This window comes from Stenella coeruleoalba (genome assembly GCF_951394435.1).
Source record: "Stenella coeruleoalba genome assembly, chromosome: 4".
Taxonomy (NCBI): Eukaryota; Metazoa; Chordata; class Mammalia; order Artiodactyla; family Delphinidae; genus Stenella; species Stenella coeruleoalba.
In genome coordinates, this window is record NC_137149.1 from 105,298,848 (window position 1) to 105,312,922 (window position 14,075).

Genomic DNA, 14,075 nt, shown 5'->3' on the forward strand with positions numbered 1-14,075 from the left:
AAGCTGAAGAGTCGGCTGTGCTAAGGAGGATGACAGCTCCAGTAACTTCCTCTTCCTCACCGACCTCCTCAGCTCGGCGTGTACACCCCTTTCCCCCTAGGAGGCAGGATAAAACAATTTCAAATGCACGAAATCCATCCAATCCTACCAACACCATAGGGCAGGGAAGCCAGCTTCCATTTCTTCCCCCGCCCCTCCGAGAAAAATTTTATCTTAAAAAAAAATGCTTAAGTATTATCAACGAAAAAGTATTTGCAACGAAAAAAGAGCTGAAAATATGTACTCAGTCCCTCCACACAGCCTTAAAGAAAGGATGAAAACAAGGGATCTCGACACCGCGACTTCTCGAGATTTACTGCTTTGATTCACTTTCCCTCGGGTCCCACCGCCGGCCAGAGGGTAGAGCTTGCGGTCGGAACGCCGAAATATGCCTTCGCCTCTCCTCAGGAGATGTGGGGGCGGCCAAGGCGACGGCGATCGGTGCGTCCCGCCTCCGACCCTCACCTGCCCAGGCCCTAGGCAGCGCCCTGGGCCCGCGCGGGCCCGGCGCCCCGGGAGGCGTCCGGGGAGGCTGGTGAGAGGCAGGCAGGCGGGCGGGCGGACGCCGAGGCGGTTAGGCCGCGCTGCAGGCCGGCGCGCTTCCTGCCGCGGCCCCGGGAACGGCGGCGCGGCCCCGACCCACAGCTCCCGGGCCCCGCTGCTGTGTGTGTGCGGAACACACACTCACCCTCTCCGGACCCCGCGGAGCAGCTCTCACCTGCGAGGCTCCTGAGCCTCGGCCACAAAGGGGGAGGGACACGCCACTCGGGGGTCCCAAACACACGGAACCCGCCCCCAGAGTCCCGGGCCCTGGGCGCGGACCACCCCCCCCCAAACACACACACGCACGCACACCCCGGAACCTTCGCCGCTTCAGACAGAGACGCGGGTCATCCCCGCACCCGACACACACCCACTCGCTGTGGGTCCTCAGGCCGCCTCCCCGGCCGCCGAAGTCCCAACTCGCACACCCCCAGGCACATCTGTCCTTCTCCCACCTCATTTCCCCGGGGACGCGCTCCTCTTCCCAACACTCTCGATCCTACTCGGAGGCACAAAAACACTCTACCTCATTCTCTTCCTCTGGCCCAGAAGGAGCAACAGCAGCCATTTCCCCGCGGCAGGGGAAACACACACACACAAACACGCGCGCGCGCGCGCGCGCCAGGCCCCCACAGATGCTTCCCCTCCGGAGCCGCGGCCGCAGACGCAAACACAAACACCCACTGGCGGGCCTCGCTACCGCCCGCCCCGAAGGGAATCCGCGGCGGCGGCGGCGGCGGCGGGCAGGGCCCGGATCCCGACTCGCGGGCGGGCGCGCAGGGCGCCCGGGCCTGGGGTCGCCGAGGGCCTGCGCCCCCTCCTCACCTGCATTCAGCGCGCCGGGGTCCGGGCGGCGACGGCGGCGGCGGCGGCGGGGCGGCTGCTGCTGGTGCTGGTGCTGCGGCGGCGGGGGAGGCGGCGGCGGCGGTGGCGGCGGGGCTGAGGGCAGCAAAGACATGCAGGCAGCCCGCCGGGGGAAGAGGCACCGGCCGGAGGGGACGCGGGGCGGGCAGGCCGGGCCGGGCCGCCGAGAAACGGCAGAGGCGGCGGCGAGGAGGACGGCTGAGGGGAGCGAGGAGACGGATGGGGGGCTGGGAGGGGGCCGCGCCGCCGGGCTTCGGGGACGGTGACCCTGGGCGCGCAGGAGAGGCCCCGCGGCCGCGGCCGCCGACGCGAAGGGCCCTGCTGGAGGAAGCTGCGCCCCCGCAGCCGCCGGAGCCGCGGCTATTACTCGGAGAGCCGCACAGAGCCTGGCCTTGGCCTTGGCCTCCTGGCGCCGGGGCTGCCGCCGCTGCGGGGGTTGCTGCTGCGCCTGCTGCTGCTGGAGCCGAGGCTGCTGCACAGAGACGCCAGCTTTTGGTGCCTCCGCTCTCGCTCACACACGTTCACACCCCCGAGGGCCGGGGGAGAGGCGTCCGCGCGCTATCGGTATTGAGATTAATAAGAAGGTGCAGAGAGTGCGAGAAGGAGGAGGGTTGATTGACGTGGAGGGGCTGGCGAGAGTCAGTCACTCCCAGGCGCGGAGGGGTGGGGTGAGGGGGAGAAGGCGGAGCTCCAGCGCCGCGCCTTGGCCCCACCTCCGGGGCGCCGCGTTGGGTCGTGGTGCGCGTGCGCGCGCGGCTGCCAGCTCTCTTACCCATTTTCTCCTTTACCCTTGCTGTTTCCTTACTCGCTTTTCTTGGCTTGAGTGACGAGCAGAGCCGGAGAGGCTGGTAGGTTATCAAAAAGCCACAGCCGCAAAGCTATGGGGGTGGCGGGAAGACACTGGTGATCCCGCCTCCCCCGGTGTTCGTGCCCGGACTTGGCGCTGTTTACTGCCCGCTCGCCGGAGGCGGCCTGACCGCGAAGCCCAGCGCTGGTCTGAGTGGCGAATGGGACGCCAGGTGAGGTGAAGGAAGTGACCTGAAGGAAGAAAATGTTTCCTGACACCTTCAGTGGTTTAATTTTTTTTTTTTTAGCGTATAACGCCTGTAAGTTACATAGCGAGGGGTACATAAAAGAACCTGTGACGCTCTACGATAATCCCGTCCTGTTTATTTTCTGAGACTCCCCTCTCACGGTAGAAGTACATTTGTTTGGCCGTGCCAGTTACAGAATGAAAACGGCAAAATGTAAACTAGGAATAGTAATGTTTACTTGGCGAATGTGGCCTTGACATCTGAAGTTTATGGGGTTTAATTTTGTTTTCGTGGGTCAGCTTCGGCTTTTACCACGAGCAGTCGAAAAACAAATTATACCAGCTCTAGAGGCAGAATACTGCTGTTGCAGTTTTGCATAATCTCTTTCCCAACGCATGCCCCGGGCTTGCGTACTTACCAGTGTTGGTCAAGGGTATATTAGCAGTGTTCAGGATTTCCCCCCCCTCCCCACAGGGGTGTTGTTTAGCACACCAAGCACGTGGTGTTGGTTGCAGTTAATCTTAGGCCCTATTATTGAACGTGAAAGGCCTTCATCTCTTGGGGGGGAAAGTTGCGGTAAAAATGCAAATCATCATTTAGCCAGAACGGATAAGTTATTGAAAGAGTCCACCAGAAGAACAGTTGCATCATTTTCATCTTTGTCACCCGGAAGTGTGAGTGAGTAATTGGAGAAGCCCCTCAAGACATGGAAGACCGCAGGCTACTTTGTTTCCCCGCCCCCCCTCCGTTAAGTTTCCATTTCCCTCCCTAGCAATATCACCCCCTTACCAGCTTCTGCAATGGATCTGAAAATGGCCATAATCCTAGAAGAAGTCCCACTTATTCCTAACTATCTTGATTCTAGGCTCACATATAATGAATAATCACCTTTGGCTTTGTAAGCAACAAAGCCAAACAAGTCACTGCAGGAGCCCAGAATAGGAAACCTGCCCCAGTGGCATCTTGCCACGGCATTTCTCCTTGGCGCAGAAACACTTGCCCCACGGAGAAATACTACCAAATGTTGAAGAAAAGAGGAAAATAAACACCTGAAATATATAAATCAGATGATGGGATATCCTCACACATTTAAGCTTCTTCAAATACCTGTAAGTATATAGATTCCTAGCTATTCATCCATATACCATAAACAAACATCTCTGGAGGGTGTATTATATTCCAGACATTGTATTTAGCATCAGAGACACAAAAATAAGCATATGTAGTCCCTATTCTTAGGTAGCTCACAGCCGTTGTAGGGGAAACAGACCCATAAACAGGAAATTCTCAGAGAACAAACCAGAAACGAAAGTATGAAAGGTAACAAAATTAATAGTCACAATGATGCCCAGGAGGATAAAGCTGATGGCACTAGCAATTTCACTTGAGCCACGTGATACCTGCCAATCTCACAGGCCGAGTAGCTGTAGTGACTGGGGTGAGGAAGGAGGAGAGAGCCTCTGTGGATGTTAAAGAAGCACAAATGAACGGTGCGGTTTGCTGGTCCTGAAGCTCATGTTTATATAGGCCATGTTCATTGTTGGCCTTTAAATTTTAAGTACTAAATGCGTCACAATCCATTGAATACTTATAATTGTGACATTGAGAGTTAAGAATAGTGGATTTTATTATAAAAAGGTCAGTTGAATGCAGGTTAAGTTTAAATAATCTCTACTCTCTGAGTTCTGTTTACACCATAGAAAATAGATTGACTCACTAAAAACAGGAAAGGAATATTTTCATATATTAATGAGTATAACCGTATCATCAAAAAATAGCTTGTTATTTTTCTCATTTGCAAGGAGATTGACGTTAAAGAAATAATAATTTTTAAATAGTTGGCCCTGTACAAATGCTGAGAAATTAAGTCTTTGCTGATATTTTTTAAACTCCCTCATAAGACTCCAATTCAAAGACATTCCAACAACAAAAGAGTAGCACTTAAGTAGTTTTTAAAAAGTAGTTTTATAGTAGATCAAAGTTTGCAACAGAATAGTAACTTGATTTTGATAGCTTATTTCATGGGACTTTTTCATGTTTGACAGATATTGCAATGTTTAAATTAAGAGTAAAAAAGAACAATTCTATGAAAGAGAAAGTATAGAAAAAAAGTAAAGAGCTGATTTTGAACATTGCATTTTTAGGGAACTGAAAGAGAAAGAGGCATATACTGAAAAAAATTTTTTAAATAAAATAACTCAATAAGAAAATATCTCTTTAAAGAAGCGATTTATCCAAGTAAAAACTTCTGGCTTACGTAAGGTCTTTTTGAACAAAATGGTTTAATAGCAGCACTGTGTAGGTACAACTTGTTCTGAAAACACTTATGTTTATTTGCATCATTACAGAATTGTTTCATTACTTCTCAAAAAAAAAAAAGTACTTGATGTTCTAGTGACCACCTGCGTCTTTTTCAAATTAGCAATTAATATTTTATCTGAGTAAATCTGATCTCTCCATGTTTTTTCTGTTGGTAGCACAGGTAGCTAGACTTATAAGATCCCTTGTAACTATGTTCCTTTGTCTGTTTTCTGAAATTCTGTTGAGCAGCTTGCTCAAAAGGCAAAGATTTAAATTTTGTAATTTAAGAACTTTATTACTATTTTATAGAGAAACAAATTTGATTTTACTGATTTTAGTACACACTTTTATACTAATAGCTACAAAGCTTTTCAAAAAAAGTGTTACATTTAAATTATTTAGTAATGTATAATTAATAAAATAATTAAGGGCTTCTCTGGTGGCGCAGTGGTTGAGAGTCCACCTGCCAATGCAGGGGACACGAGTTCGTGCCCCGGTCCGGGAGGATCCCACATACCGCAGAGCGGCTGGGCCTGTGAGCCGTGGCCGCTGAGCCTGCGCGTCCGGAGCCTGTGCTCCACAACGGGAGAGGCCGCAACAGTGAGAGGCCCACGTACCGCAAAAAGTAATAATAATAATAATTAAGTGTAATTTACCTGATATTCATTAGTACAACTTTTAAATAGGTATTAATCAATATGATCTTGAATTTTTACTTCCCAGACCTCCTGACAGGGTCTCCAAACTATATTCCAATGACATATTCTACCTTTTACTGAACTACATTCCTCTCCAACTTCCCATCTTTACTCATCTTATTCCTCTTCCTCTCTGCCCCTCTATCCCCATTTCTAATATTTTTTGAGGTACCAATATACCATGGGTATATTCATCCTAGAAAGGTGCCTTTACTCATTGCCTCCACCCCTCTTCCGGTCCATCAACTCTCTGTTTCCATCAACGTCCCATTTGTTCCTTTCTCTAGAATGACTGTGGATGACACCAAGGACAATTCCACTCTCTTGGCCAAAGATAAACATTTTCCACCATTTTTAATAGTGTGCCATATGATATGCTTATCCTAGATAAAATGACAAAGTAGGCAAAGTTCATTTTGGTGTCCTCCTCTCTGTTCTTTCTACACTCCCAGTCTCCAGTCCCTTGAGAACATTCAGAATCTCCACTCCAACCCCATCTACATCAGCACCATTCTTTCCAGTACTTCCCTACATTCCAAAAATGTTCTAGAAGGTAAGTACCACCACCACAAATAAATATCTAGCGCTACAATTTTTCAAGGATTTGGAGGCACCTGGCATACTAGCCAATAATAAAATCAATTATTTTAATGTTGTACTCCAGTGATCTTCATGGGGCCTTCAGAGTTATGCTTCAGAAGCCATCTAGGGTACACAGAGAGGACCAGATAGGTGGATCTCAACTAGAAAGCCTCTGTTTTACATATTGACCATCTAAATTGACTGCATTAGAATTTTCCTTTTTTCATTTTCATGGTTCCATGAACCATACTCCTTTTCTTTGGGGAAACTATTCCTTTCTGTACTATAAACAGGTGAGTCTAGTGGCAGTTGCAGCTCAAGAGAGTCCCCCAACTTCTTGACTACAGGGTGGACATATGACTCAAGCAAAAGCAAGCAGACTTCTTCCCCAGAATGTTTTCAGATAGAACTAAGGGAAGAAGGGCTAGTTCACCATAGTGGTAGTCTGAAGCAAGAAAGAAGGAAAGAAAAAGGAAGCCTTGAGAGTAGCCAGCAGCTACATTCTGCCTTGTGTAGAGTGAATCCATCACACAGAGATGAGAAGTGTAGAGAGTGAGTCCTGGTGGTGCACCAGTGTCCGGTTCCAGTCGTCCTTGCGGTCCAACTGCACATAGTGTAGTTAAATTAACTAGTAAATTCTCTTCAGATAAGTAACTTGAGTTAGACCTCTGCAACCAAACATCCTGACTAATACGTTGTGTTTCTGCATGAAAGGTCTTTCAAAGAAGGCTAACTGCTGCTAAATAAGTCTGAAAATTACTGAACTACAACAGGACAGTATTATTGTTTGAATTGTAGTCTTCAAGCGTTGAAGGTCACCTGGTCTTACTTCCTCATCTTCCACATGAGGAACCTAAAGCAAAGTGACTTGCTGAATATCACCCAGGCAGTCAATGGCAAGTCATTGGGTGATATTTCTAGATATCTAGTTCAGTTGTTCTCTTCATTATACTACCCTGTCATCTTAGTCTAATTCTCCCCAGTGGTATTTTTAAGAGGCAGTTACTCAGAGATACAACTGTAACTTAAAAGTATAAATCACAACAATGGCAATTTCAGACACTGCTTAGTGAGAAGATAGTTGGTGGCATAAGATGAGGCCATAATAGACGAGTTTTCCTCTTTGAGACTTCCATATATTTTTCTTATTGGAGCCAAGCACACTCTTGGAGTCTTAGATAGTCATATTTCCAGGTTTTAACTACCATCTTTATGCTTGTAACTCCCAGATCTACATCTCCAACTTAGGGTTCTTGCCACACATTCATATCTATATTGTCAATTTCCTCCTAGGTATTTCCATTTGGGCAGTCTTCATATGTCAAGATTAGTATGTCTAAAACTGAGCTCATTGTCTTTCCTCCAAAATCTATTCCTGGCCTTGTGTGACCCTCTCTCATTAAAAATGGTACCACCATGCTAATGGCCCTGTAATCATGTACATAGTCACCCAATGCAGAATCCTAGAAAGCATCCTTACCTTTTCTTCCCATCCTCCCCATGATCTACCAATGGACCTACTAAATATTTTCATTACTCTAGTCCCTCCGTCCCAATGCACTGCTAATATCTTAAGTTAGCCTGTCATCTCTTACCTGAGCTTTTGCATTTTGTCTATTAATGTACCCCTACTAAGTATAATCCCAGCATCCTCCAAGAATATATGCTATTCATGTGACTCTGCTCTTTAAAATCTTTCAGTGACTTCCTGTAATTGATAAACTAAAACCTAATTTCACAAGCATATCGGTCCCTTAATGATCTGCCTGTCACTTACCATCACCATCTGCAGCCACTTGACCATCTCTCTCACCCCTGGCCTTTAGTGAACTATTGCCATTTCTGAAACAGGACATGCTCTCTTACGTATCTTTTTTTTTTAATTAATTAATTTAATTTATTTATTTTTGGCTGCATTGCATCTTTGTTGCTGCACACAGGCTTTCTCTAGTTGCGGCGAGCAGGGGCTACTCTTCGTTGCGGTCCGCGGTCTCCTCATTGCAGTGGCTTCTCTTGTTGCAGAGCACGGGCTCTAGGCGCGCAGGCTTCAGTAGTTGCAGCACACACGCTCCGTAATAGTGGCTCGCGGGGCTCTAGAGTGCAGGCTCAGTAGTTGTGGTGCACAGGCCTAGCTGTTCTGGGCATGTGGGATCTCCCCAGACCAGGGCTCAAACCTGTGTCCCCTGCATTGGCAGGTGGACTCCCAACCACTGTGCCACCAGGGAAGCCCTCTCTTAGGTATCTTTGCACATGATATTTCCTCAGTGTGGTGTGCTCCTTCCTATTGTGTCCTCCTCTTGAAATCACCCTTCATGATTTAGCTCAAGCATCCCTTCCTTTGTGAAGCCTTCTCTAAAAGCCCCAGTGTGTACCTCCTTAGCACACTATGCTCACCTCTATTACAATAAGTGTGATTAAATTAAGTAGTAAATTCTCTTCTACATCTAATTTGAGTTAGACCTCTACGACCAAAACATCTGAACGAATACATGGCGTTTCTGCATGAAAGTTCTTTCAAAGAAGGCTAACTACTGTTAAGATAAAATTGGAAATCACTGAACTAAACGACAATAAGGCATTATTATTGGTTGAATTGTAATCTTTTAAAAAAAGCATCCCATTTGTGGAGGTCAACTAGAAAACCTCCGCCCTCTGGGTGAATGCAGTCTGTCAGAGCACAGCCCCCACTCGACTCTTGGCCAGATGTTTTATGCAATATGCAAACTGAACAACACTATCACAGTGTACTGCAATTATCCATGTAAGTACACATCTGTCATTCACGTCCTAGACTGCAAGCTCTGTCTTTATCCCTAGTACATCACAGCATCACAGAGTGTCTGACATATAATGCTCAAGGAACATTTGTTTAATTCATTAATTAATAGTAGCACTTCTCAAATCATACCATGTGTCTTAATTTACTAGCAATTAGCTGCTAGTAAAAGAAATCAGAAATAATAGTCACAAACAAAATAAATTTTATTTTTCTCTCACATAAAAGAAGTCTGGAAATAGTCAATTCAGGGCTGATATGGCACATCCATTGTCAGCAGGAACCCATCTCCTTCTCTCTTTGGCTTTGCTGTCTTTAGAACATGCCTTTCTTTCCTGCCTAATCGTCCAATATGGCCATCAGGGCCACCTGATATGGTTGTGCAGTTTGTTTACTGCAAAGGTACCCAACCAAGAAGTGAGTGGTGCATCTATGCAGAGGAGGAACTTTTTCTAATTCATCTGCTAGGATGGGTGCTTCTTTCTATCAGAGAGATTATGGCCGTTGGGATCCCAACTATCCTATCCATTTTCCTAGCAGGGCAAAAATTATCCCCACTCCTAAGCACTGTCCTGGAAGGCCCACCCAAAAAATATTTGGTTCGACTTCATTGGCCAAAACTTAATGACAGGACACAAATAGCTGAAAGGGAAGCTGGGAAATAGTGTTTTAGTTAAACACACTGACACCAGAAATAAACTACTGGGCAGCCTCAGTATAGGTACAGCATATATACAATCCATCACCTCAACATTGACTGGATTGTGGATGAGTGCAAAGAAATAGAGTTAAAGCATTGTATTGAGTTTCATAACTAGTTTTAACTCTAGCAAACTTCTAATTATGTTTATCTAAATTAAAGCAAGATACTTTCACCAAAACTTTCATGCTCTGTTTTTAGAAACCAATAATTAATCTCTCTCTCTCTCTCTCTCTCTCTCTCTCTCTCTCTCTCTCTCTCCCAAAGGTCAGTAAACACGATCTATATTTAAATTCTCAGTCGTTAAGTAGAAGGACTCCATTACTCTTTGCAAACCAAACAAACAAAAAACTCCTCTTAAGAGGGTCATTCTCCTAACCCAGATACCATTGAAATTTTAGGACTCTTTGTTTTATATTCATACCCATATTTGTAAGCCACTGGTAGTAAAGACTCTCTACTGCCTTTTTTTCAAGGATCTTTATAACCTCAAACACCTTTCCAAATTTAGCACATTTACACTTCACTCACTTTAGGTTCCATCCAAACTTGTTCTCTACATACGCTCTGACTTTCCCACTCTGTATCTTTGTTCACATTGTTCCTGGCTTACACTTCTCAACCTTTCATTTGCACATGATCAAAAGAATCACTTCTTTCAAGCACCAGCTCCAATGCTCCTTCATTCATAAAGCCTTCTGGATCCCTCTCCACCTCTACCCTCGCCCAACCAGATATACCTTCCTCCCCATCTGAACACCCACAGCACTTTGAGAGAGGAGACTCTGGCATGTTAACTTGGTGTAGTAGAAGTCTTGCGGCTTTTGGAGTAATACCATTCTGGGTACAAATTCTGGCTCTGCCATTTACTATATGATTCCAGGCAAATTGCTCAACTTCATCTGAAACATAAGTATAATATGTACTTGCAGGGTTGGCATGAAAACAAGTAAAATAGTAAATGTTAATCTTGACAAGAGTAGACAATATTTCTTGACGAAATTAATAAATATAGTATACAGGTTTGTGCTGACTTGTGTTAACACTGTATTTTTCAAAGGTATTTTCAAGGAGCAACTACCGTGCTTTCTTTCATAAGATTTTATCTAAAGTAAAAAAAGAAAAAAAATTATAAAAACAAAACACTGACATAATTAAAAGACATAACCACAAGTTGAAAATACTTAAAGCATGTGTTTAATTCATAAATCTCTTCACAAATAATCTCTAGGTAACCATAGCCTGAAAACTTGTAGAAATACACGTATCTGTTTGCACTGGGTTGGGAGGCAGGCATGATGTGTTCTGCTTCCAGTTCTGTCATTACATAGTTTTACTACCTTTGGCAATTTGCCAGGATTTTCATTTCACAGCTTCTTTGTCTGTCAAAAACAGGGGAACAAAAACAGGATATTACATACCCTAAACAACTTGAAGATGAAGATAGCCAAGTGAAAATATTATGAGAAATAAAAATAACAAAAAATGCTATATATTAAGTCTTGTAATTATGTTATTATAATAAGACAAATACATGGTTTTTAAAAGTATGTCTCTTTTGGCTCTCTTCCTGCGATGAATTTCTTTATTATCAGCTAAAATGACTTGCTTGCTGACAGCACACCCTAAGCAGTTCCCCAGAACCAACCTACCCACCTACCTTACTTTTTTCTTCCTCCTTCCTTCCTTCCTTTAATAGCACAGGATTTACAATTGCCTGATAAATTAATGTTTTTACCTGACTAACCCTTTTGGTGGATGGAAGAAGATTACATGCTAATGCCTGGGTTGACCCACATAACTGCTTTACCAAAAATACCAAATGTCACCGTGTTCTCTGGCTAAAAGCACTGAGGAAGGACATGCTTTTCTGTTTTCCTTGTTCTTGTTTTTCAGGGCAACCTGCAGTTCTGTGTGGCAAGCATGAGTTAGGGATTGAAATCCGAGAATGATTATATGACATCAACCCAGGCTTTACACTGTTATGTGAATCTGTTGATAAAGTTATAGTCAGTTGCTATAGGGATGATTTTTCAGATGAGAAATTTCCATGAAATTTCAAATTTCCAAAAGAATAAAGATGTTCAACCTTTGGATTTATTTTCGTTGGTATTTTTATTGCGTACTTTTAAATTAAAATATCAGCCCATTCAATAGAGAAGTAGAAGTGCCTAAAGAAACCAAGAAGTGGGAAGACAGTGTACGTTTATCAAGATTTCACTGTCTGCCACATTACTCTGAAAGCATGCATGGTACCATAATTTCCCTGAAGGATTGTTAAGAATTGATATTTCGTGTTCTCTAAACATTCCATTTGAAGCTTTTTTTTTTTGACTGCACTCCGAGGCTTGTGGGATCTTGGGATCGAACAGGGTGCCCTCTGCAATGAAAGCAGGGAGTCTTAACCACTGGGCAGCCGGGGAATTCTGTGAAGCATTTTTGTATTTCTTTCAGAAACCAAGGACATTTTGGGGGGATTTTTCCCTGTCAACGAAGGACATTTATCATATAGCCTCTAAATATATGTCCCATACTGTGCTACAGAGACTGTTGAACTAGCTACACTATTTGGGCTGAGGCCCAAGTCAGGGATTCTTTCCCACAGAAATGAAAATGGCCAGTTGGCTGACTTACCCTGCGGCACGTGAGAAGCTGGATCAGCAAGATAGAGAACGGTGGACAGGCAGGGACAGGTGGGACAGAGAGAGGATGGCAGTCCACGTCCTCATAATGAGAGGCACTGAGGAAGCTCTGCCCAGATGTCCAGCTAACATCTCGGAGCTAGAAATACAGTCTTCTCCATCTGATGTGAGAAAGAATGTGCGGAGCTGCACTTTAGATCCCAGCAGCCCTTCGCATCTTGTTAATATGGCTAAGTTCTCTCCTTATTTAACACTGTCAATTTTTTATGACCCTGACTTGTTGAAGGAGCCAGGACAATTGTTCTGGTTTGTCTAAAGCTTCCTTGTGTTCTCACTGAGTTTGTTGCACTATCCCCTGTGTTTTCTGTAAACTGAATGTTACATCCAAAAGTTTATTGGATTGAAATTAAACATTTTTGGCTCGACTACAGCACAGGTACATTCGGTGTGTCTTGTTACCTCCCATCGGAAGACATACTACCTGGTTGACTCACAAGAAATGACAATGAATCTGGACCCTGGACTAGAGTGATTACAGTTTTCTCCCCCAGAAATCTAGCTCAATGACATTTTGCCTGTAGAGACCTAATAACTATTTGGTAAAATATAGACTTCTGTATTGTTTTTGCCCTTAAGGACTTTCTACGTTAGTTAAGCCTTAAGTTGGTTTTAGAACCCATTATCTGAGTGTTTTGTTTTGTTTTTATTTTGATGGTAGACTTACCTTCACGATTAAGTTTTACTTGGTATGTTATTAAGATTGGTTTTCATAAACCATCTTGTGCAGTAAACTGTGGCCCAGAAGCACACTGTATGGCAGGGCCAATAAACTAGATGTTAAAATTTTTCAACAGATATTCCACTCATTAAATAATTTGCAGTTTGAAATTTAAAACATGTAATCTAAAATAACTCTTGAAATGTCAAACACTGGGTTTTTTTTAACTGCTGATATACCTACACAAAACAAATTCAGTGAACTTCCACCAGCTGACCTTTAAAATAATCATCAGTTAAAGGAATAATGCTCTTTCTGCGTCAGGGATAATCTTGTTATTTGTGTTTTTTTTAGAATTATTCTCCACTTTTGAATTTAGTTTGTCTATATTGGTGGCCTAATCCCCCAAAATAACCAAGAAAGCACAATATTTCTAATATTTCAGATAATCTAATTTCTTCCTATCTACTTTCCATATATAATATTACATTCCTTCTGTATCTACACTGTGCAGTTTTTCTATAAACAACTTTCAGACTTAACTATTTTGACTGAATGGACACACCAAATCTGGTTTGTTTTGTGTTTTTCTTGGACAGATTTTTTTTTTTTTGAAATAGATCAATCTTTTTTTTTTGCGGTACGCGGGTCTCTCACTGCTGTGGCCTCTCCCGTTGCGGAGCACAGGCTCTGGATGCGCAGGCTCTGCGGCCATGGCTCACGGGCCCAGCCGGTCCGCGGCATGTGGGATCTTCCCGGACCGGGTCACGAACCTGCGTCCCCTGCATCGGCAGGCGGACTCTCAACCACTGTGCCACCAGGGAAACCCTAGATCAATCGTTTGATGTGTAGAGAGCCTCTATGTCACCTTTCAGCTCTAAAATGACTCATGCTCATCTCACATTACAATTTGTGTTCTTTTGTTAACCTTTTCGGTTCCTTCCTTCTATTAACCTGAACTTAAAAGTTCTAATTTCGACATATTTAAGACAATCACTACACAAAACTTTTTCCTATTGCTTGTTATAATTTCTGAAAATTAACCATGGGGAGTCAGTCTTTTGAAAATAAAAACTTCTGTAAAATATATTAAAATATATATCATCCTAAGTTAGTGTGTCCCAACACCTGCTATGCAGAACACTATTTCCTTGAGATTCTCAGGGTATAGGGACCAA

At 44.2% G+C, this 14,075-nt stretch overlaps 2 protein-coding genes across 5 annotated transcripts in view; one reads left to right on the forward strand and one right to left on the reverse strand.

Annotated features, from left to right (window-relative positions):
- CNOT6L (CCR4-NOT transcription complex subunit 6 like) overlaps nt 1-1,939 on the reverse strand; it is a 120,899-nt gene extending 118,960 nt beyond the window's left edge. For 2 of the 4 annotated variants that reach the window (XM_079919783.1, XM_079919777.1), the window contains exon 1: nt 1,038-1,155. In XM_079919783.1, coding sequence (XP_079775909.1) covers nt 1,038-1,042 — 5 coding nt within the window. In that variant the 5' untranslated portion in view covers nt 1,043-1,155. Of the gene's footprint in view, nt 1-1,037; nt 1,160-1,407 lie in introns of those variants that run through there. The other 2 variants (XM_079919782.1, XM_079919778.1) reach the window with 2 other exon arrangements.
- A 204-nt stretch (nt 1,940-2,143) lies between these two features.
- MRPL1 (mitochondrial ribosomal protein L1) overlaps nt 2,144-14,075 on the forward strand; it is a 101,155-nt gene continuing 89,223 nt past the window's right edge. The window contains exon 1 of the mRNA XM_079919785.1: nt 2,144-2,465. The gene's annotated coding sequence lies outside the window, so the exon portion shown is untranslated. The remainder of the gene's footprint in view (nt 2,466-14,075) is intronic.